This window comes from Talpa occidentalis, unplaced genomic scaffold (genome assembly GCF_014898055.3).
Source record: "Talpa occidentalis isolate TD23 unplaced genomic scaffold, MPIMG_talOcc4v2.1 talOcc4.9, whole genome shotgun sequence".
NCBI classification, from domain to species: Eukaryota; Metazoa; Chordata; class Mammalia; order Eulipotyphla; family Talpidae; genus Talpa; species Talpa occidentalis.
The window spans coordinates 547,665-566,888 of record NW_023605305.1 but is presented as its reverse complement, the minus strand read 5'-3'; the positions used below and the strand labels follow the sequence as shown (position 1 = coordinate 566,888).

Sequence of the window (19,224 nt, the reverse complement as noted above, 5' to 3'; positions counted from 1 at the left end):
GGAGGTGCCCGCAGGCCACACGCCCGGCCCTGCTTGTCTCGGGTGCACCAGGGCTTCATGGGAGGATGCGGTGCCGCCCGGCTCGGGGCTGGCTCGCAGAGGGCAGCAGGAAGCTCCTGGGGTGGCGTTGGGCCATCTGTGTGTACTGTCCACTGGCCACCGCAGGTGACCACCTGGACAGGGACACGGCGGAGCCCAGTGACTGGCCTGGGAAGGTGGGCCTGGGCCCAGGAGCAGGGGCGAGGGTGCAGGCTGGGTTCTGTGGTCTGCATCCGGTGCCTGCTCGGCCACACCTCTGGGGGGGGTCCCCCTGCAGGACACATCTCCCTTTGGTGTCCTGACGTGTGTGTGCACGGGGCGGGCTGCTCCCCTAGCGTTTTCAGATTCAAAATGAGTGTTGTTAATTCTGGTCTCTCTGAAGCACAAAACACAGAAACCACCATTCCACACTTTAGCCCCAGGCCCGACCCAGGGGCTTGCCTCCGCAGGCAGTGCAGGCCCAGGGGCCAGGTCAGTCAGGGCCGCCGACCTGAGCTGGGGCTAGCCCATGGCTTGGTGTTCAGGGCCTGGCTGGGAGGCTGCCTGCCTTGGTTTGGGGTGTTCACAGCCTAGAACAGCGATGAGAGGCCAGGGGTTGAAGTTCAGGGGTGTGAGCCACTCAGTTTCTGGCTGCCAGAAATCAGGGTTCAGTTCTCTGGAGCAAAAGGGAGGGTCAAAGACCAGGGGTCCAATGCACTGACTGGGCTGGGCTGCTCCATGTTGATGCCCCACAGGCTTGGCCCAGGCTTCGGGGCGTCACGCAAGCAGCATCTGGGCTGCTGATGTTGGGGCCAAAGCCGAGGTTGGGGACCTCCTTGGGACTCCCTGAGGCTGACTCCCCCGCGGGTCCCTCCAGCCCCCTCCCCAGGCTCCACTTCCCACTGGGACCCTTGAAGTTGAGGGGACCTGGCCAGAGTCCTTGCGGACCAGGGCCCCTCGGGAAGGGCAGGTGCGGTGGGTGCAGTCCGGGGAGCTGTGGGCTGGCCACCGTAGCAGAGCCTTTGGCTTCACATGCCAGTGACCTGAAGTCAGTGTCCCCATAAGGTCAGTGGGTCCCCGCCTGGGGTCACCCTGCGGGGACACGTACACTCTGCCAGGGTCACCCTGCGGGTCACCCTTGATGCTCGGTGGGTCCTGGCATCTCGAGTCTCGTCTCTGCGCACATGTGCCTGTGGCGTATGTTTGCTTTCTTGAGGGTGACTGACTGTTGGCGTCGTCCTGAGGCTTTAAGAGGTGCTTCCTGGGGCTGAGCATTGAGAAGAAAGTCACCACCCTGGCCGCGATCAGTGCAGAAGGCAGACAGCCTCGTGCTGCCATCTCAGAGCTGCGCACTCAGCGTCGCAACGCAAACCCCACGAGAGACATTGGTGCTGGCGCAGAGTCTGGGCCCAGCACGGGGATACCTGTCTGGTTTCGGATCTCCGTGCTCAGACTTGCCGGGTGCTCGAACCCAGGGCCAGACTGGAGTCCACGCGGGGTTTGGGTTCCTGGCTCAGTCTGCAGAGCTGCCTGGTTACTAGCGGTTTTATCACTCGAAATCAGATTCCTAAGTCCCCGAGGCCGACGACTTAGTTGTCAGACGAATCTGGGACTTGCTGGGACTGACCTCTTCCCGCGAGCAGCAGCCGGTGGGCAGGGTGCCAGCCCTGGAAGGAGGCCCTGACATCGTCCCCTGCCCCCCGGCGCGGAGCCCAGGGCTCTGGTGCGGTCCTGGCAGGCCATGCGGGCCCCATGGCTTTAAAGGCGCTGATTTAGTGAGGGGTCATCTGTCTATGCAGACACCTGGAAATTTACAGTTTTTTTTTTTTTGAAGATTTATTTATGCGTACAAGTACTGGGGTGCAGGCCAGGGGTGTGGGGGATGAGAGGATTCACCAGAGACAGAGTGGGGAGCAGAACAGGCAGATCCACTGGAATTCACTGCTGAGGGAGAGAGAGAGGGGAGTGGGTCTGGGTCTGCACACCATGTGTGCAGGCTCCCTGCCGGCCTGGCCCGTGACTGCGTGCTTCAGTTGGTGCATTCTGCCCCATTGCCCCGAGGGAGGAGGCTGCCCGGACACCATTTCATAGAACCATCAGATTTCTGCCCAAAATTTACAGAATTTTTGCCACGTTTTGTTGGTAAGATTTATTTATTTGTGTATCCAAGAGCTGGGGTACAGGCCAGAGGTGGTAGGGGGTGAGAGTATTCACCAGAACAGAGGGAACAGAACAGGCAGACTGACTGAAGTACACTGCTGAGGGGAGCAGTGGGCAAGCCAGGACGGTTGTGGGTAGCTCCCTGGCCGGGGATCGAAGGCCACGCTGCAGAGGCTGCAGATTGCTCCATAGCGCCATGCTTTACCCCTTGTGCCACCAGGGAGGCTCCCTTGCCACTTTCCATCAAAAGAGGTCGTGGGCCTCCCCGGTAGCGCAGTGGGTTGAGTGCAGCGCTGTGGAGCTGTCCGCAGCCTCTGCAGTGCAGGTTCGATTCCCACCCGGCCAGGGAGATTCCCACGTGGTACGGCAGACCTCTCCTGTCTCGTCCGCTGCTCCCCTCAGCAGTGTCTTCGGTCCGTCTGCCTGTTCTGCTCCCCGCTCTGTCTGTGGTGAATCCTCTCACCCTCCCGCGCCTCTGGCCTGTACCCCAGATCTTGTGTGCATAAATAAATAAACGAAATCTTTAAAAAAAGAGAGAGGGCCTCCCCGGTGGTGCAGCGGTTGGGTGCTGGGTTGCGATGCTGCCGGCAGCCTCTGCAGCGCCAGTTTGATCCCCGGCTGCTCCCCGGGCACCGGAGGAGGGTCCCACATGGCGCGCAGACCCTCCTGCCCGCCCACTGCTCCCCTCAGCAGTGTCCTTCGGTCCTTCTGCCTGCTCTGCTCCCCGCTCTGGCTCTGGTGGATTCTCTCACCCTCCCGCGCTTCTGACTGTAGCCAGTGCTTGTATATTTAAATAAATAAATCTTTGAAAAAACAAAAAAATTAAAAAAAAATAAAAGAGAGAGAGAGAGATCATGGTGTTTTTCTACAATGGAATATTACTCAGCCCCCAAAAAGACAAACTCAGGCCATTTGCGGCAATGTGGATGAAGGGACGATGCTGGCCCCAGTCAGTCAGAAGGCGAAAGAGACATGTACACGCGGAGCAGAGAGAAACCAGACAGGCCAAGAAAAAGCCCAGACTCGCAGCTGACCAAAGGCCTGAGGCTTCCAGCAGGCGAGGGCAGAACACGGGTCTGTGGTGACGGGAGAGCTCTGGGGACCATAACGATGTAAGACCAAAATTTAATGAACAGAATAAGTCTTCTCTCTCTCCCTTCTTCCCTCCCTCCCTCCCGAGAGTGTTTTCAAGCAAAGCCCAGGACATCTGAGTCCATACTTGGTGCTTCCAGTGGCCGGACTCCTGCCACCTCCCGGGCCACGCGGGGCGTGGCGGTGCCGCTGCGACGCTGCGCCAGGGGAGCTGGACTCGGCAGGAGGCCCACCCGCCCGTCGCCCTCTTCTTGCTCCTTCCGGAGGGCGGCTGGGCCTCCCACCCTCTGGGCCTGCCGTTGGGTCTTGGGTGAACTGGGAGTTGGGAGTGAGAGGAGAGCCGCTGGGCCGGTTGGCTTCCACGCGCCGCCCGCCTCTCCTGTCCAGACACGGCTCCCTGCCTGCGGGGCCGGCCTCCCTGCCCCACGTGACCCAGATCTCGGTGGGCGGCCTGGCCCGGGAGGTCCCAGAGGGTGCCCCTGTGGGCAGCCGCAGGAGGCCTGCGAGCCCCGGCCCAGCCACCGCTCACTGGTCATGTGGGGGAGCCAGGAATTAGACTTTGGGGCGGTCGCCCCGTCTTGTAACAGGCACGCTGGGAGGTGGGGGTCCTCGCGGGAGCTGCGTGGGCTGCCGGGTGTCCGCCCAGGGCGCTGCTGCGCTGGTCATGGGGGTCGGCCCAAAGCGCCCAGAGTGGCCAGTGGGCTCTGTTTGAGCGCATCCTGAGACAGCGTCCCCCAGACAGACGTTCCAAGCAGAGGGGCAGGAGAGCAGCCTGAGCCCCAGAAGCCCCCCTTAGCGGGCGGGGCCGGCACCGAGTCAGCAGGGCAGGGCTTAGGCGGCTTTGCGCGGGAGCAGGAGCGGGGCGGCCCAGACCTGAGACCAGCGCTGCGGGCGGGGGAGGCGGACACAGAGCTCGGGGACCGTGCGAGTGGGCTTCCAGGTACGAACTCAGTGACGCCTGGAAGAGAAGGGAGCTGTTGCTGGGAGTTCTGACAGAAATGCTGCTCGTCTATTGATCTTTCATGTCTTTTTTTTTGAAGACTGATTTGTATATGCACACAAGAGCTGGGGTGCAGGCCAGAGGTGCGGGGGTGAGAGGACTCACCAGAGCGGGGACCAGAACAGGCAGACTGACTGAAACCCGCTGCTGAGGGGAGCAGCGGGGAGACGGGAGAGGTCTGCTGCGCCCTGTGGGCAGCTCCCTGGCTGGGGGCCGAACTCGTGCTGCAGAGGCTGCGGACAGCTTCATAGATTGTCTTAACCCCTTGCGCCACCAGGGAGGCCTCAGGTGTCTTTTTAAACCCTAAGTATGTTTTTTTTTCTAAACAGCTAAATTATTACACCCAGGTGGGTTGCTTATTTAATGTTGCTTATTTAATGTTGCTTATTTAACGGCTTTTTATGCCGTCTTCTGCCGACATGTCAGTGATTCAGCCGGGGAAGCGTTCGCGGTATGTTTACTTCTCTACAAGTGAAAGGGGTGCAGGAGAGAAGGCAGGTGCTTGTCGGTTCCGGGAAGGCCAGAGACGCTAATAGCTGTTGGGAAAAGCACACGGCAGCGGCCGCCCGCTACTCCCCCGGCCTCCAGAAAGGCTGCGCCCCGCCCGCCTGTGGCGTGTGTCTTCAGAAGGGCGTTGGGGGTGCACGTCCCCCGTTTGTGGGCTCCGAACACTTTCCGCTCCCGCGGCGCCGTGTGTGCGAGGGCGTGGCCGGGCGCGCGCACCGCGCTCCTCCCTGCGCTGCTTCCGTGTCAGGCCGGGCTGCGCTGCCTGCGGCGGCGGAGAACCCAAGCGCGGCTCCGGGAGGCCACGTCAGGGAGAGGCCGCCTGCGGGCACACCGCGCATCAGGATGCGCCTGTGCCTCGGGGGCTGGAGGGTGTAAACACTTGTCCCGCCTCGTGGTGAGTTTGTTTCTCACCAAGCTGTGTGGATCGAGTAGGGGCCTACAGCAATTTCTGTTGCCAGTGGAAACAAGAAAAGCCTTTTTCTGTCTTAAACGTGGGTTTGGAGACCTTCCTGTGACTCAGATGTGGGCACCGCCCTGCGGGAGGAGCTGCCCCGGAGGGCGTCGTCCCCTTCGCGGTGCAGGGGCCAGCCAGCGCGGAGCTGCCGTGCCAGCTGCCACTCACGGCGGGAGAGACGGGGCAGCGCCGAGTCCAGTGTCGTGAGGCTCCAGCTGGCCATGGCCGAGCGGCTGGGCCCTGGGGTGGCTTCTGAGTGTCCACGCTGCGCCTGGGTGGTGCCTGGGCACTGGCACGTGGGCTGACTGCTGCCTCGCACGGTGGAAGGCCCTGCGGTCAGGGCCGGGACACGGCCTGGGGGCAGCCCCGGGTCTCACTCCCTGGCTAAGCGGGCTGGTGTCCCCTGGCTCTGTCCTCAGGAGACGGGGGCGGGGGTTGCCCGGAGTGTGGCCTGCCTGGACCTGGGAGGCGCTGACTCTCGGAGACCCCTGGACCCGAGGCCCGCTGGATCCTGCACATGCTGTCCACGCCCTGCCGTCCTGGGCTTTCCAGCAGGAGCATTTCTGTGTGCCGGTCTGGGGTGCTCAGGACACCCTGGCCCTTCTTGAAAAGCGCCTGGACCTCACCTCCTCCCCAGGCCCGGCCTCCTGCGTGGGCTGCCCGCGCCGCCCCTGTGCAGGGCTGTGGGGATGGGAGAGCCCCGGGCCGCCGCCCGCAGGAGCCAGCTTCTGAGTCCTGGCGAGCTGAGAAGGCGTCAGGCTGCTGGAGCCGCCGCCCCCCACCATCGCCCGCCGGCCCTGCAGCTCACCTGCTCCTGTGTTCCTTTCCAGACCCAGGTGCTGGGCGCACCGGCAGCACTAAGGCGGGAAGATGAGTGAGCTGGACCAGCTCCGCCAGGAGGCCGAGCAGCTGAAGAACCAGATCCGCGTACGTAGCCCACGTCGTCGGGCCCCAGGGTGGGGTCGCGGGGCTGAGACCGAGGGCCCATGGGGTCTGGCCGCCGTGCTCGGTCAGGGCTGCTCCCCGGGTCATCACTTGAACAGACACAGGGTGTCCCCACAGCTCTGTCGGCCCTCTGCGCTTTTCTCGGCCTTGGAAACCGGCCTCGCAACACCCTTGTGGCAGCCGCCAGGAGTGTGGCTGGTGCCCCTTCCCAGGACGCTCGGGGCAGGAGACATCTTTGTTTGTTTGTTTGTTTCTATTTAAAGAGCAGGTTTATTAGATAAGGGGGTGGCAGAGTAAAAGACACTTGGGTAGACGCCAGCGGGCAGGAGGAGCTGCCCCGACTGGGACAGGTTTGCTGAGAGGCCGGCGTGGTCGCAGGAGACGTCTTAAAAGTCGCGTAGCCCTGGCGTGGAGCGCCTTCTGGTTTCTGGGCGGGCGTTGACCCGCCTGGGGCTGGCGTGGCTGGTGGGGACGGGATGAGAGCAACGCCTAGAGCCCCAGGCTGTCCCGTCCCGGTGTCCGACCCCGGCCCTGGGTGCTGCTGGGAAGCGGGGCGGGGCTGGGGCTTGTCCGCTGGCCGGTCGGCGAGGCTCTGGTGACCCTCTGCACACCTGGCAGGGGCGGCCTCTGTTCGCACTGCTCTCTGGCTGCGCTGCCCCCAGCACTCTTCTGACACCCCATGTTTTCTGAGTTCACTCTAAGGACAGAACCTGATTATCTCCTCCTAGACGACCCGCTCTCTGCTCCCAGGGCCCAGGGAGGGCGAGAGGCAGCCTCGATTCATTTCAGCCAACTTTTCCTTGGGCTTGAGAACAGGCAGTGGAAGTAGCTGCCATCTGCAGCCACGCGGAGATGGGGATGTGGTTTTTGCTGGGAGGTTTCCAGGCGTCGCGTTCCAGCTCTGATGCGTAGCTCAGCGCGAGCCAGGAGGCGGCTGCTTGCCCTGCTGGGCTGGGCCGTGGGCCTCCACTGTTTGCGGAGCTGGGGCCTTCTTTTCCCCACACCTGTGAGTCGTCTGGAAGTCAGGGTCTGCGCACACAGATTGAGACAGCGCGCGGCCTGGAGAGACTGCCCCTCAACGGGGCGGGGCCCTGTGGGAGGCCAGGCCAGCAGGCACGTCAGGCCCTCGAGCCCTCCCCACTGGCCCCTGCCTCACAGCTGGCACACTGATGTGCGGTGGGCATCCAGGAGCCCCGACACCTGGTGTTGGCCCTGTGTTGTGCTGCCCCGTCCCCCTGCCTTCCCTGCCCCTCTCAACTGGCTGGGTCGGGCCGCACGGCGTGGGGTTGTCGGGCCACTGGCCCGCAGCAGCCACAGGCCCCGGGATGACCTGCCTGAGGAGCAGAGGCTTGCTGTAGAACCGGGGTCCTGTCACCCAAGGCAGAGAGACCCCGGGGTGGTTTTGTCCTGCTTGGGGTTCGCTTCCGAGGGGGTGCTCAGGGCACTGGCAAGGCAGGCTCGGCTCAGGCCATGCGGGGCAGGAGGCTGGGCCTGTGGTGGCTGCTCTGAGGAGGGGCGGGGTGACCCGGAGGGGTGGCGTGGGGCCTGGGTCTCGGGACGCTTGAAATAACAGGCTGCGCGGCAGCCGCCCTGAGAGCAGGTGGGCAGCAACCACGCGTTGAGGGTGTTTCCTTCCAGAAACCGCCGTGACCCCCTGGAGTCGCCCCACTCGGGCCCCGTAGAGCTTTGTCTCATCTCCCTTCACAATGTGCTGAGGCTCCAAGTTTATTTTCTCTCCACCTTGGCCATTCCGGGAGATGAAAATGCTTCAGTCAGCTGCGGCCCTTTCGAGGCTGCTGCCCCTGCGCGTGGCTGGGCGGGCACAGTGATGCTCCCAGGGCCTGAGGCAGCCCGGCGACCACTTGGAAACAGCCCTTGGCTGGCACCACGTGGAAGAAAAGTCCCTTGGGGTGATGTCCAGCTCAGCAGAGGCTCCCTCTCCCTCTGGCCCTGGTGACCGGGAGGCGCGCCTGCCCGGACCCGCAGCTTGCGCAGCTTGCGCAGCTCAGAGTTGGGCTCCCGGTCCTGGGTGCGGGCGGGGGCATGACTCACCTCTGCTCTCTGTCCCCAGGATGCGAGGAAGGCCTGCGCGGATGCCACGCTCTCCCAGGTGAGCCGGCGGGCCTCTGGGGGCGGCTCTGACCTTGTCCGCCTCTGCCCGGAGGCTGTCCCCTAGAAAGCCTTCTGGTGTGGGGCGTCGCGCTCTGAGGTGGAAAACAGCCCCGCTTCAGGGCTCTCGCACGGCCCGTCCCCGCCGTTAGAGTCGTAAAGCATCTCAGTCTCGGTTTCTCAGGCGAAACCTGCCTCAGAACTGCGGCTCTGCAGTCCAGTCTGTGGCTCCTTAAAAAATCCAGCGGAAATAGCAGCTCGGTGGTTTTGCTCCTGGAGACTCACCCGGAAGATTGGAAACTGGTGCCGGGGGAGGTTCACGTACACACGTGTCCGCAGCGGCACCGTGTGCTGGGGGACAGACGGGGCGGCGGCCCCTCCCGGTGGCCCCTGGGTACACACCCAGCGTGGGCGGGTGGTGGGGGCGGGGGTGCCAGGCCCGGAGTGTTCCCAGGGCCGGCCCCAGCAGCCCGGTGCCTGCCGCCTGCTGGTCTGTGCACTGAAATGGCGAAGATCGGCGTCTCCGTGTAAAGCATTGAGCGGAGCCGTGCAAGGAAGCTCGTTCTCGTGCTCGTCCTGGCAGCAGTGGGCCCTGCAGGCGCCTCGCTGGCTGTGCCGTGCGGAGCAGGTGCTCCTGGCGTCGGGCCGCTGTGGCCAGCCGGGCAGGGACGGTGGGCCGCACGTGGGCCCTGAGCTGGGAGAGCGGCCCGTGGGGGGAGCAGGCTGGGCCTGCACACGAAGCGCTGACGTGCAGCCTCTCTGCCCAGATCACCAACAGCGTTGACCCGGTGGGGAGGATCCAGATGCGCACCCGGAGGACGCTGCGGGGGCACCTGGCCAAGATCTACGCCATGCACTGGGGCACCGACTCCAGGTGGGTGTGGGCGCGTCAGGCCTGCTGTGCTGCAGGGCGGGAGCCTGAACCCGCTGCTGTGGTTTGTGAAGGAAAAATGGGAAGTTTCGGGTGACGTGTGCAGCCTTGGCGCGGCCACCGCAGCCCCGCCCAGCTGTCTGTCAGGCTGGCTGACCCCCTGACCTGTGGGCGGCAGGTGTCCAGAGCAGGTGTGAGGTCACAGGCAGGCCCCCCCAGTCCTCCCGGCCCCTGTGTGAGGATCAGGCCCCTGCGGGGCCAGGTGGGAGCTGTGCTTGGAACGCGGGGCCGGGAGGGGGCCAGGCTGGCTTTCTTGGTCGGGTGGTGGGTACGGGGCGAGGGTCTCACAACTGCTCTCAGTCCTTCCTGCTGGCTCCAGCCCCGCCCTTTGCCCCAGCCTGGGGTCAGGCGCCCTCCTGCCCGGGCAGCGCTGGGAGGCGCCGTGCTGGCTCCTGCCTGGTGCCCTCAGACACGTGAGCAGGTGCCCCCCAGGCCTGTCTGCCCACTCGCCTTGGATCTGCCTTCCCAGTTGGTCCCACACTAACTGTGCCCTCGCCCGGCCTCTTTCCTTGGGCGGCTCCTCGCCCCTCACCTGCAGCTGGAGGTGAGGAGACGTCTGCCTGGTGCGCTCTGCCTCGGAGCGGGTGCAGGACAGTCCGTCTCGCCTACCTTTGCCACCCAGGTCCTTGGGTGCAGGGGGTGAGGCGGGGGCGCTGGCCTGCAGATGTCATATGCTCTGCGGACGACTGCCTCTGTAGTTCTGTGTTTGCCAGAGAGGAGTTTTCTGCTTGCTTTTCTCTTTGTTCGTCAAATTATCTGCGTCAGAGCGGGCGCAGCGACAGAACAAAAGCTTCTATCTTTAGCTGGTTCTCCGCGGCATCCCTTCCGCTCCCAGTGCAGGTGAGAGCCTCGGATTACCGTGGCCGGGGCCAACGCTGCGAAAGGAAGGGGGGAAGAGGCAGGCCCTCGCCAGCCAGGGACCAGAGCGCTGTCCCCTTTGGCTCTCCCTCCGCCCGGGGCCTTGTCCTGAGTGGACAGGGCGTTTGGTTGGACAACCCTGCTGTGGTGCCTGGCAGGGCCGGGCGTTCCCTGGGCCCCGGGGAAACTGGGGACTACAGACCAGCGTGGGCGGCAGGTGTCCAGAGCAGGTGTGAGGTCACAGGCAGGCCCCACCAGTCCTCCCGGCCCCTGTGTGAGGATCAGGCCCCTGCGGGGTCAGGTGGGAGCTGTGCTTGGAACGTGGGGCCGGGAGGGGGCCGGGCTGGCTTTCTTGGCCGGGTGGTGGGTACGGGGCGAGGGTCTTAACAACTGCTTTCGGGCCATCGCATGCCCTGAAGCCCCCCTGGGGCTCCTCGCTGTGGCCGGGGAGGAAGCGGGCCCGTAGTGCGTCCGCCTCGCCGCATCCGTCTCCTGCCTCATGAGCAAAGACATCTCCAGGGCTTCCTCATGACACAGACCGTGTGGATGCCAGGTCCCCTGTCGTGGGGGCCACAGTATGTGCACCCCGGCAGGAGTGAGTGTGCGTCACGTCACAGAGTAGGTCGGCCTGGGTGTCGTCCTGCCAGGCGCCTCTGCACCCTACTCTGTCCAGATGCTGGAGAACCTCGCTTGGGCACGTGGGCTTGTGGTGACTCCCTTCTCTGAAGTCTGCAGAAGGGCCTTGCTGTGAAGAGAGCCGGCGCAGCTGCCTGCAGGCCCGCAAGGGGGGAGGGGAGGGAGCTTTGGCCTTGACCTGCGTCCTCAGTCCGCGCTCTGGGCTTCCTTCTCGGCTCGGGCCTCTGCTTGGGCCACCCCTGATTGCCTGTGACTGCTGCTGCCGAGAGGCCAGGCAGGGATTAGGCTACGCGTCCCCATTCACCTTCTGGGGATCAGCAGACGCTGATGTCCGCAGACTTAAGCCCTCTGACCAGGCACCTGCCCCAGAGGTCATGCGCTGGGGACATTGTGCTGCCGCGGCCACTCGGGGGAGCCAGACAGGGCAGGCAGCCAGTGGGCCAAGGGCTGCTGAGGGCCTTGCGGCTGGCACTGGACCTAGACCGGACTGCTCTTGGAAGATGCGTCTGGAGCTCGGCATGGAGATGCCCGCCCTTAGCGCAGGAAGGGTCGGTCCTAGCCCTGTATTACTTGGCTGTGGCCAGGGCGGCAGGGGGTGGGCATCTCCCTGCTTCTGACTGGTTGCGAGGCTGGGCCCAGGGCTATGGCCTAGGCGGTCAGGCCCCATGTGTTCTGGTGAGATCTTAACACAGAAACCACACTTGGCCACCGTGATGCGTCCACGCTGGGCCAGGGGTGGAGCCCCCCCGACCCCGCCACCTCCTTGCCGGGCCTGTCCTTCCGTGGTGGGGACGGACACCCCTACGTCGGCTCCGGCAGGGCATCCTGCGGGCGGACGGCCACACACTAAGTGCTTCCTCTCCCGTTGGCTCCTGCGCTGTCTCAGGTTGGATTTACGACAGACAGACACCACACAGGGCCTTCCAGGAAGTCTGCCCCCGGGGCTGAGGGTAGCTCATTGCCCCTTCTGCGTTTGGAAGATGAGCTCTTTTGACTTGAACCGGGGGGGGGGGGGGGGGGGGAGCTTTGAGGCTCCTAAACAGGGCTGGCGCCAGGAGCCCCTGCTGGGAGCGGGACGCGGCCACATGCGGGGCGTGCTGGCGGCCCCGGCGCCGTCTCTGGGCTCCGGCGAGCTTGCATTCATCTTCGCCCCCAGGCTTCTGGTCAGCGCCTCCCAGGATGGCAAGCTGATCATCTGGGACAGCTACACCACCAACAAGGTAAGCGCCGCACGCAAGCGGGCTGTTCTGGAGTAACGCTGGGCTCCGTCTGTGCACTGAGGGCCGAAGGCCAGATGTCCCAGGGGCTGGGGGCGGGTGGGGGGCGGGTCTGGCCTGGGCGTGCTGCAGCTCCCCGTCCTGCAGGTGCACGCCATCCCGCTGCGCTCGTCCTGGGTCATGACCTGCGCGTACGCCCCCTCGGGGAACTACGTGGCCTGCGGCGGCCTGGACAACATCTGCTCCATCTACAACCTGAAGACCCGCGAAGGCAATGTGCGTGTGAGCCGCGAGCTAGCTGGGCACACAGGTAGGTGCTCGCGGGGGCCGCACCCCCCCAGTGCTTGTTTCTGGAGGCCGGTTGTGGCATGGCCAGGAACATTCTGGAAACGGGGGCCAGGACAGGCTCTGTGTGTGTGGCTGTCGGTGTGGTTGCCCAGGGTCTCAGGACATTGGCCCTACCCTACCAGGAGCAGCCTCCGCCCCGTGCCTTTGCGCACGTGGTCAGTCTATGTCTTCCAAGCCTCCTCCCTGCCGAGGGCCTTTGCCCAAGGGGCTCGGCCCCATCTCATGCGCACCTGCGGGCGCTGTCCTCTGGCGCAGCCATCCCCCAAGGGTTTGCCACCTCCCCTTTCCCTTGACGACGCCCGCTCACAGCAGGAGGCCGGGAGCGTCTGGAAGGTGCCATGTGCTGCAGCTGCCCGCCCGACCCCTCCCTCGGCATCGCCAGGGACCCTGCCCGAAGGCGGCTCTGGCCAGCCCCGCTGTCCTTGCTTGTAGCGACGCTCCTGTGTCTCACTGACTTCCTCCTCCTCGTTCGGAGCCGCTTCTGCTCCATGTTCTGGCTTTTTTTTTTTTTTTTGTAAGATTTATTTATTTATGCTACAAGAGCTGGGGTGCAGGCCAGAGGTGCGGGGGTGGGGTGAGAGGATTCACCAGAGACAGAGTGGGGAACAGAACAGGCAGACTGACTGAAATCCACTGCTGAGGGGAGCAGTGGGGAGACGGGAGAGGTTTGCTGCGCCCTGTGGGTCGCTCCCTGGCCGAGGATGGAATTCCTGCTGCAGAGGCTGCGCACAGCTTCACAGCGCAGTGCTCAACCCCTTGCGCCAGCAGGGAGGCCCCGTGTTCTGGCTTCTTGAGGTAGAAACTTAAACCTTTCTTCTCTGAACGCAGGCGTTGGCTGTGAGTCCCCTGGGCCTGGCCATCGCTGCATCCTCGTCGGCGCAAAATAGCTTTAAGACCCCCGAGTGACTTGCTGGATTCCTCCGTTATTTAGAATCCCTTTGCCTGGTTTGTGGGCACCCGAGGCTTTCTCGAGCAGTGCCAGTGGACCCAGTCCGGATGGAGGCCGAGGTGTCCGAGGCGCGTGCTCCGCCCTCGCACTGCGCTGCCCCAGCAGCAGGCCAGGGAGGCGTGTGCTGAGCCCCGGCGTTCTGTCCCCTGTAGCCTGCGCGCTGCTGCTCCGTGGTCCGCGCTGCCGCAGCTGCCTGGTGGCAGAGCCTCTGCCATGGGCCCCGCCCAGCCCCGCGGGCTCCCTGGCCTGCACCAGCCGAGCTTGGAGCTGCCTTGCTCCTTCGGCTCACCGCCCTTTCCTGCCCTCGCCCTAGGGAGGTGGAGTGCAGTTAGTTGTCGCCTCCCTGCGGGCTTCGTCCTTTCCCGCCACCCCTAGGGCCCCTTGCTGTTCAGAATCCTGTTCTAGCTGCCTTCAGGGCCGCCTCTTTGAGGTGTTTTCTGCCTCGGGGTGCCCCAAGGCCTTGCAGACTCGGACGCCCCACTGCCCCGTCCTTGCACACCCCGCTGTGGCCATCCGGAGCCCAGGTGGGGGGGGCCCTGCTCAGTGCGCACCGTGATGCCGGCCTGGCGGCTCGAGGCCTGGCGGCTCGAGGACTGTCCGTGCTCTGCGCCCTCCCGGGGAGCGCCGTCAGCAGTGCTGCCGCTTAGCCCCTGGCTTAGCCCCTGCAGGTCAGCGAGCAGCCTTGTGAGGAGAGGAGGGAGGGAGGGAGGGGCCGTCCTGCTCCGACTCCTCGGCACACGCTGGATTCTTCGGCCCCCTGAAGGCTTGTGGCTGCACTTGGAAGTCACCGTGGCTGCCTTGTGCACTCGGGGCGCTTACGCTGGGTCTCCCTCTGGCGCTGCCGCTGCCCCGGGCCCTGCTCCTGCCGTGGCTTCCAGACCGCTGGCTCAGAGGAGGCCGTTTTGTTTCTCTGCTGTGCCCGCACGCTGGGATCCTGTGACCCAGCTGTGAGAGCCGCCCGCAGCCCGGCCTGGCCGCCGGTGGCCCTGGCGCCTCTGCCCGCGTCTCAGCCCGGCGTCGCCCGAGCGGGGTTCTGGATGCTGACTCTTCTCGTGGCCACAGGTTCCCCTGCGCTCCCCGAAGCAGTGGCGGGCCCGTGTTCTGCCTGTGTCCCCTCGGCCGTGCCGTGTGCGGCCTGCTCACTGGCCCACGGCGCTTCCCTGGCTCCGCGCCGAGGTGTGGGCTGTGGGGCTGCTTCTGAGAGGTGACCACAGGGTCGTCCGCCAGCAGCCCAGCTCTGGCCAGCCAGACCCGGTTCCAGTTTGCCTCTGCTGTGACGTCCCTGCGACCTCACCATCTCGACCTGGCAGCCATGGCCTTCGCCATGGCCGGTCAGCTGGCGGACACGCTGGGTGTGCTCCCATGCCCCGAGGTCCAGCGGGTGGTGGGGGCTTTTGGATCGGGGCAGGGAGTGCCAGCGGGGGGCTGGTTCTGGGCTGACTGGGCAGCTGTGTGATGAGGGTCGCGGCGTGCTGGCCTCCTGCTGCTGTTCCGGGCTGGCCCTGGGCCAAGCATCCCCATGGACGGGGCTGGCCTGCGCGCATCCTCTAGGCCTCAGCTGCTGCGAAACGTCACCTTCAGTGGTTTCTGAATCCTACTTTGGTGACATCCGGCGAGTGCGTTTCCTCTGCCCTGCGCCCTCGGACGGGCCTTCAGGCCTTGACTTGCTGTCCCTGGGCTTCTGGTTCTTAGGGTCACCTGTGCGGGGAGCGCGGGGTGGGGGGAGCTTACAGAAAGGGCACTGCCTCTATGGGGCCTCCCCCCACCCAGCTGTTCGCACGCCCATCCCACTGGGCGTGACACTGCCTTGCCTGTCAGCCTCCATGCCAGCTCGTCCACCTTGGCAACTGTCGGCAACAAGTCCAGCCCTGGCTGCTCCTGGGGGCCCATGAGGCCCTGCCGGGCACCCCGCTCCTTCCCATCAAACCACTTTCCTGTGCATCCTTAAAGCCACAGACTCCACAGCAGAGAGCGAGCCCCAGGGTCAGACGTGCCCCTTGGGGTGCCTCTCGTGGCTGAGTGCCATGGACAGGTGGGGTCGCTGTGCCCCCTCCTGCTGCCTGCCTGGCTCGGCGCCTCAGCGGTGCGGGCACGGGTGAGGGGCTGACCGCCCCCTCCCGCACCCCCCCAGCCCCTGTGCCTGTCCCTGCCTGGGAGGCGGGATGGGCGTGGGCCACCCCGCTTTCTGCTGACGGGTGGACTCCTGTCGCTCTGTCCCCTCAGGCTACCTGTCTTGCTGCCGCTTCCTAGACGACAACCAGATTGTCACCAGCTCGGGAGACACCACCTGGTAAGCGCCTGCCCCGCCCCACGCTCACTAACCCGCGACTGGGGTCCTGACGCCTGGGCACAGGAGGCTGAGAGTGCCAGGGGGGCTGGGTCCCTCCCTCCTGCCCATGTCACCGGTTCAGTCTATGCTTACAGCCCTTGGGAGGCAGTGCTTGGGCCCCCTGTGCAGCTCACCCCTGGCAAGTGCCCACCTCGGCCTCAAAATGTGTGTCAGGTTCCCCAGCGGGCCAGGGGCCCGCAGCCCCAGAGTCCTCACCTCGGGGAGCAGAGCCATGTACCGCTGGGCCCGTTTCTGCGGCCCGTGTGCCCACAACAGGCCCTCAGAGAGGGATGACTCTGTCCTGTGCTCCTGCCGCAGTGCCCTGTGGGACATCGAGACTGGCCAGCAGACCACCACCTTCACTGGACACACTGGGGACGTGATGAGCCTCTCTCTCGCCCCGGACACCAGACTGTTTGTCTCCGGTGCGTGCGACGCCTCTGCCAAACTGTGGGACGTGCGAGAAGGGATGTGCCGGCAGACCTTCACCGGCCACGAGTCGGACATCAACGCCATCTGCGTGAGTCCCCTGCCCCCCTCCCGGGGCCACCAGCCGGCCTGGAGCCTCGTGCTTTCAGGCCTGGACGTGCTCTCCTCACGCACAGGAGAGCACAGAGCCCCTGCGGGAGCGCCTACCTGGCCCTCGTGCCGGGGGCCTCTGTCAGCCCCTCCCAGGCTGAGGGGGTGTGTCACGTGGGCTCCTCACCGTGGAGCTTCCCGCTATCGGGGTGCCACTAGTGCCGTGACCCACCAGTCTGGGCGAGGGGCCGAACCTGGAGCGGGGCCTCAAGGACCCCAGCCCCACGGCCCTGTACAGTGGGCTGGGGGGGGGGGCCTGTGTCCACAGCAATGCTCTCCCGGGAGCTGCGCGGCCTCTGGGGCACCCCACTCCGGGCGTGGCCTGCCCCTTCCGGTCTTGTGGCTGCTGCCTGTGCCTGTCCCCACCGGCTTCCTCTCTCCAGTTCTTCCCCAACGGCAACGCGTTCGCCACTGGCTCGGACGACGCCACCTGCAGGCTGTTCGACCTCCGCGCCGACCAGGAGCTCATGACCTACTCCCACGACAACATCATCTGCGGCATCACCTCCGTCTCCTTCTCCAAGAGCGGCCGCCTCCTCCTCGCCGGGTACGACGACTTCAACTGCAACGTGTGGGACGCGCTCAAGGCCGACAGGGCAGGTAGGTGGCGCGGCCTCGCCTGGGGGCTGCTGAGCTCGCAGCACCCTTGCGCACCTGCCCTCTGGATCACTGTCGTGGCGTCTGCCCGGCTCCCACCCAGCGCACGCGGTGCCCCAGCCGGCCGAGGAGCAGCGTGTGGGGTGTGCGCTCTGCATGGGTAGCAGCTCCGCCGGGCCGAGGAGCGGACGCCAGGGGCCTGGGGGGCGCGGGGGAAGGGCCGTTCGGGCGCTTTGGACAGAGGAACTTGCTGCCCCTTTCTCCACTGCCAGCTCCCAGAGGCTCTGCCCACGGTCCCGTGGCCGCGCCGCCTTGCAGGCCGGGGACTCCAGCTGGGGCTGTGGGCTGCGCACCCTCTGTCCTGGGCCGGGCTGGTGGGAATGAAGGCAGGAGGGGCTGGTTCTTGAAAACGGTCCTCAGAGCAGCCTTGCAAAGACAGCCCAGCTTCTGGTGACCCGGGCACCGCCTTCGGGGCGCCCATGGGAGGCCGGGTCCCAGTGCGGGTCACTGTGGCCGTCTCACGGCCCTCGCTGTTGGCCCTGGCCCACCTGAGCTGGGCTTCAGGCGCCACAGAGGCTGAAGAGTGGCCGTGGCCTCCCTGGTGACTGACCGCCCAGGAGTGGGGGGCCGGGCCCAGGCCCACGTGGGGTCCGTGCTTTGATTACGCCTGTGTGCTGTTTGGACATGTCCTCGGCGCAGTGGGGTGTCCCAGTTGTGAGGAGGGGCGCCTGGTCCCTGCCCCCGTGGGGACAGGTGAGGCCTCTGTGCCCTTTCCGTGGGGCTCCCTCCCAGCTCTGCAGGCCCCTCCAGGCCCGGAGTGACTTTGCGCCCCGCTGCACAGGTGTGTTGGCCGGACACGACAACCGCGTCAGCTGCCTGGGGGTGACCGACGACGGGATGGCCGTGGCCACGGGGTCCTGGGACAGCTTCCTCAAGATCTGGAACTAGGCGGGCAGGTAGGCCCCGTGCCCTGCCCTGCGTGTGCCTGGGCGGCGGGCCGCGGGTGGGCGCTAGGCTGGTTGTGGGTGTGGCGTTGACGGGGCCACCCCGCGGGGCCCGGCCGCGGACGCCATCGTCCTCCCATCGCGAGCTGTTTGAATCCGCAGGTAGACGCCGCGGTGAGCGCAAGAGCGATCGCCTTTGCAAGCACCCCACTAACGCGGATGCCCTGCCTCTCCCCTCAGAACTCCAGCGGGGCAGCCTCTCTCCTCCACTCACTGCTGACACCAAGAGCACAATCCGGCGCGAGAGGACGGCGAAAGGCCGCGGGTTGTGCGCTCCTCCCGGGACCACCGTCTTTCCTCCTCTGTCTTGACTATAACGAAGCAAGTACCATAATAAAAAATGTTCACGAGGTGCCCGAGTGTAATTGTGAGACGGGGGCCTCCCGCCGGCCGCGCCCGAGGTCAGGGCTGTCCCGCGCTCGGCCCCGCGCTCCGGCCGCGTCTGGCGGGGCTGGAGACCCTCCTCTTCCCGTTCAGGCCTCCCCTCCGTGCGCAGCAGCCGCGCGGAGACGGCCTCGCATTCAGCTCCACCGCTGCCATGTCCCTCTCGTCTCTGGCCGGCCGCTGCTCGCCCGCGCGGAGGGCGCCTCCCCCGTGGTCCACCCGCCTGGGCCTCCCTCCCCCCCCCACCCCCCGCCCCCCCACCCCCCCGCCCTTCAGAGGCCCTCGGGTGTGGAGGCAGCGTGCAGACCCCACTGGGCTCACCAAGCTAGACCCCGAATGCCCGGTGGTGCCGCCAGCGGTGCCCTCAGAGCCGCGCGCTGCAGAGCGCGGGGGCGCTAGGCCGTCCCGCGCATCCCCGCCGGTCAGGAAGCGACCTCCCCGCACTTGCTGCCGGCCCGGGCGCCGGGCTCCCCGCCGCAGGCTCCGCGGCTGTTCATGAGCAGCCGCCCCGGAGGGCGGCCGGGGTGGGCGCGGAGCCTGGCCTCCTGCGCTGACCGGGCCGTGGATCCTTTCCCCACACTGGAGCCCGCCGTCCCGGCCGCGCTGCGGCAGCATCGTGGCTTCTGGGCCCCGCGCCCCCCCTTCCTGTGCGATCCGTGCTGTGCCCACCGCAGGCCTGGAGTGGCAGCGTCTGCGCCGCATCCCCCCCTAGAGCTCGGCGCCCCCCTTTTGTATTTAATTTCCAAGTCAGCGTGCGCGAGGGAGCTGGACACAGGTGGACACTGCCCACCGCACTGTACTTGCAACGTAATAAAGCAGTTTGCCGTGAGGCTCTGCGGTGGCTGCTTCTTTGCCGGCTTGTGCTTCCTGGCGGTGGCGTCTGCCAGCACGCTCTGGCGCCCAGCGTCCAGGAAGGGCCTCAGGCTGCGGGGCGGCCCCGGGCAGGATGGTGCCCGCTCTCCAACGTGGGCCTGAGCCCCCTGGAGTCCAGCCGCGTCCGCCGGGCGGCTCCAGAGCGGTCACTGTCCTGCCAGGAACGGGCGCTGAAAGCAGAAGGGACACGCGTCCTCCGGCGGGTGGGCGGTGTCCTGGTGGGGGGCAGGGGCA

The 19,224-nt window shown here is 65.9% G+C and overlaps 1 protein-coding gene across 2 annotated transcripts in view; it reads left to right on the top strand.

The window, feature by feature from the left end:
• Window positions 1–18,126, top strand: part of GNB1 (G protein subunit beta 1) — a 29,460-nt gene extending 11,334 nt beyond the window's left edge. The window contains exons 3-12 of one of the 2 annotated variants that reach the window (XM_037498436.2): window positions 6,062–6,158; window positions 8,248–8,286; window positions 9,053–9,159; window positions 11,867–11,930; window positions 12,075–12,237; window positions 15,448–15,514; window positions 15,872–16,073; window positions 16,516–16,732; window positions 17,571–17,685; window positions 17,914–18,126. In XM_037498436.2, coding sequence (XP_037354333.1) covers window positions 6,102–6,158; window positions 8,248–8,286; window positions 9,053–9,159; window positions 11,867–11,930; window positions 12,075–12,237; window positions 15,448–15,514; window positions 15,872–16,073; window positions 16,516–16,732; window positions 17,571–17,677 — 1,023 coding nt within the window. In that variant the 5' untranslated portion in view covers window positions 6,062–6,101 and the 3' untranslated portion in view covers window positions 17,678–17,685; window positions 17,914–18,126. Of the gene's footprint in view, window positions 1–6,061; window positions 6,159–8,247; window positions 8,287–9,052; window positions 9,160–11,866; window positions 11,931–12,074; window positions 12,238–15,447; window positions 15,515–15,871; window positions 16,074–16,515; window positions 16,733–17,570; window positions 17,686–17,835 lie in introns of both variants that reach the window. The other variant, XM_037498437.2, reaches the window with a different exon arrangement.
• Window positions 18,127–19,224: the final 1,098 nt, after the last annotated feature.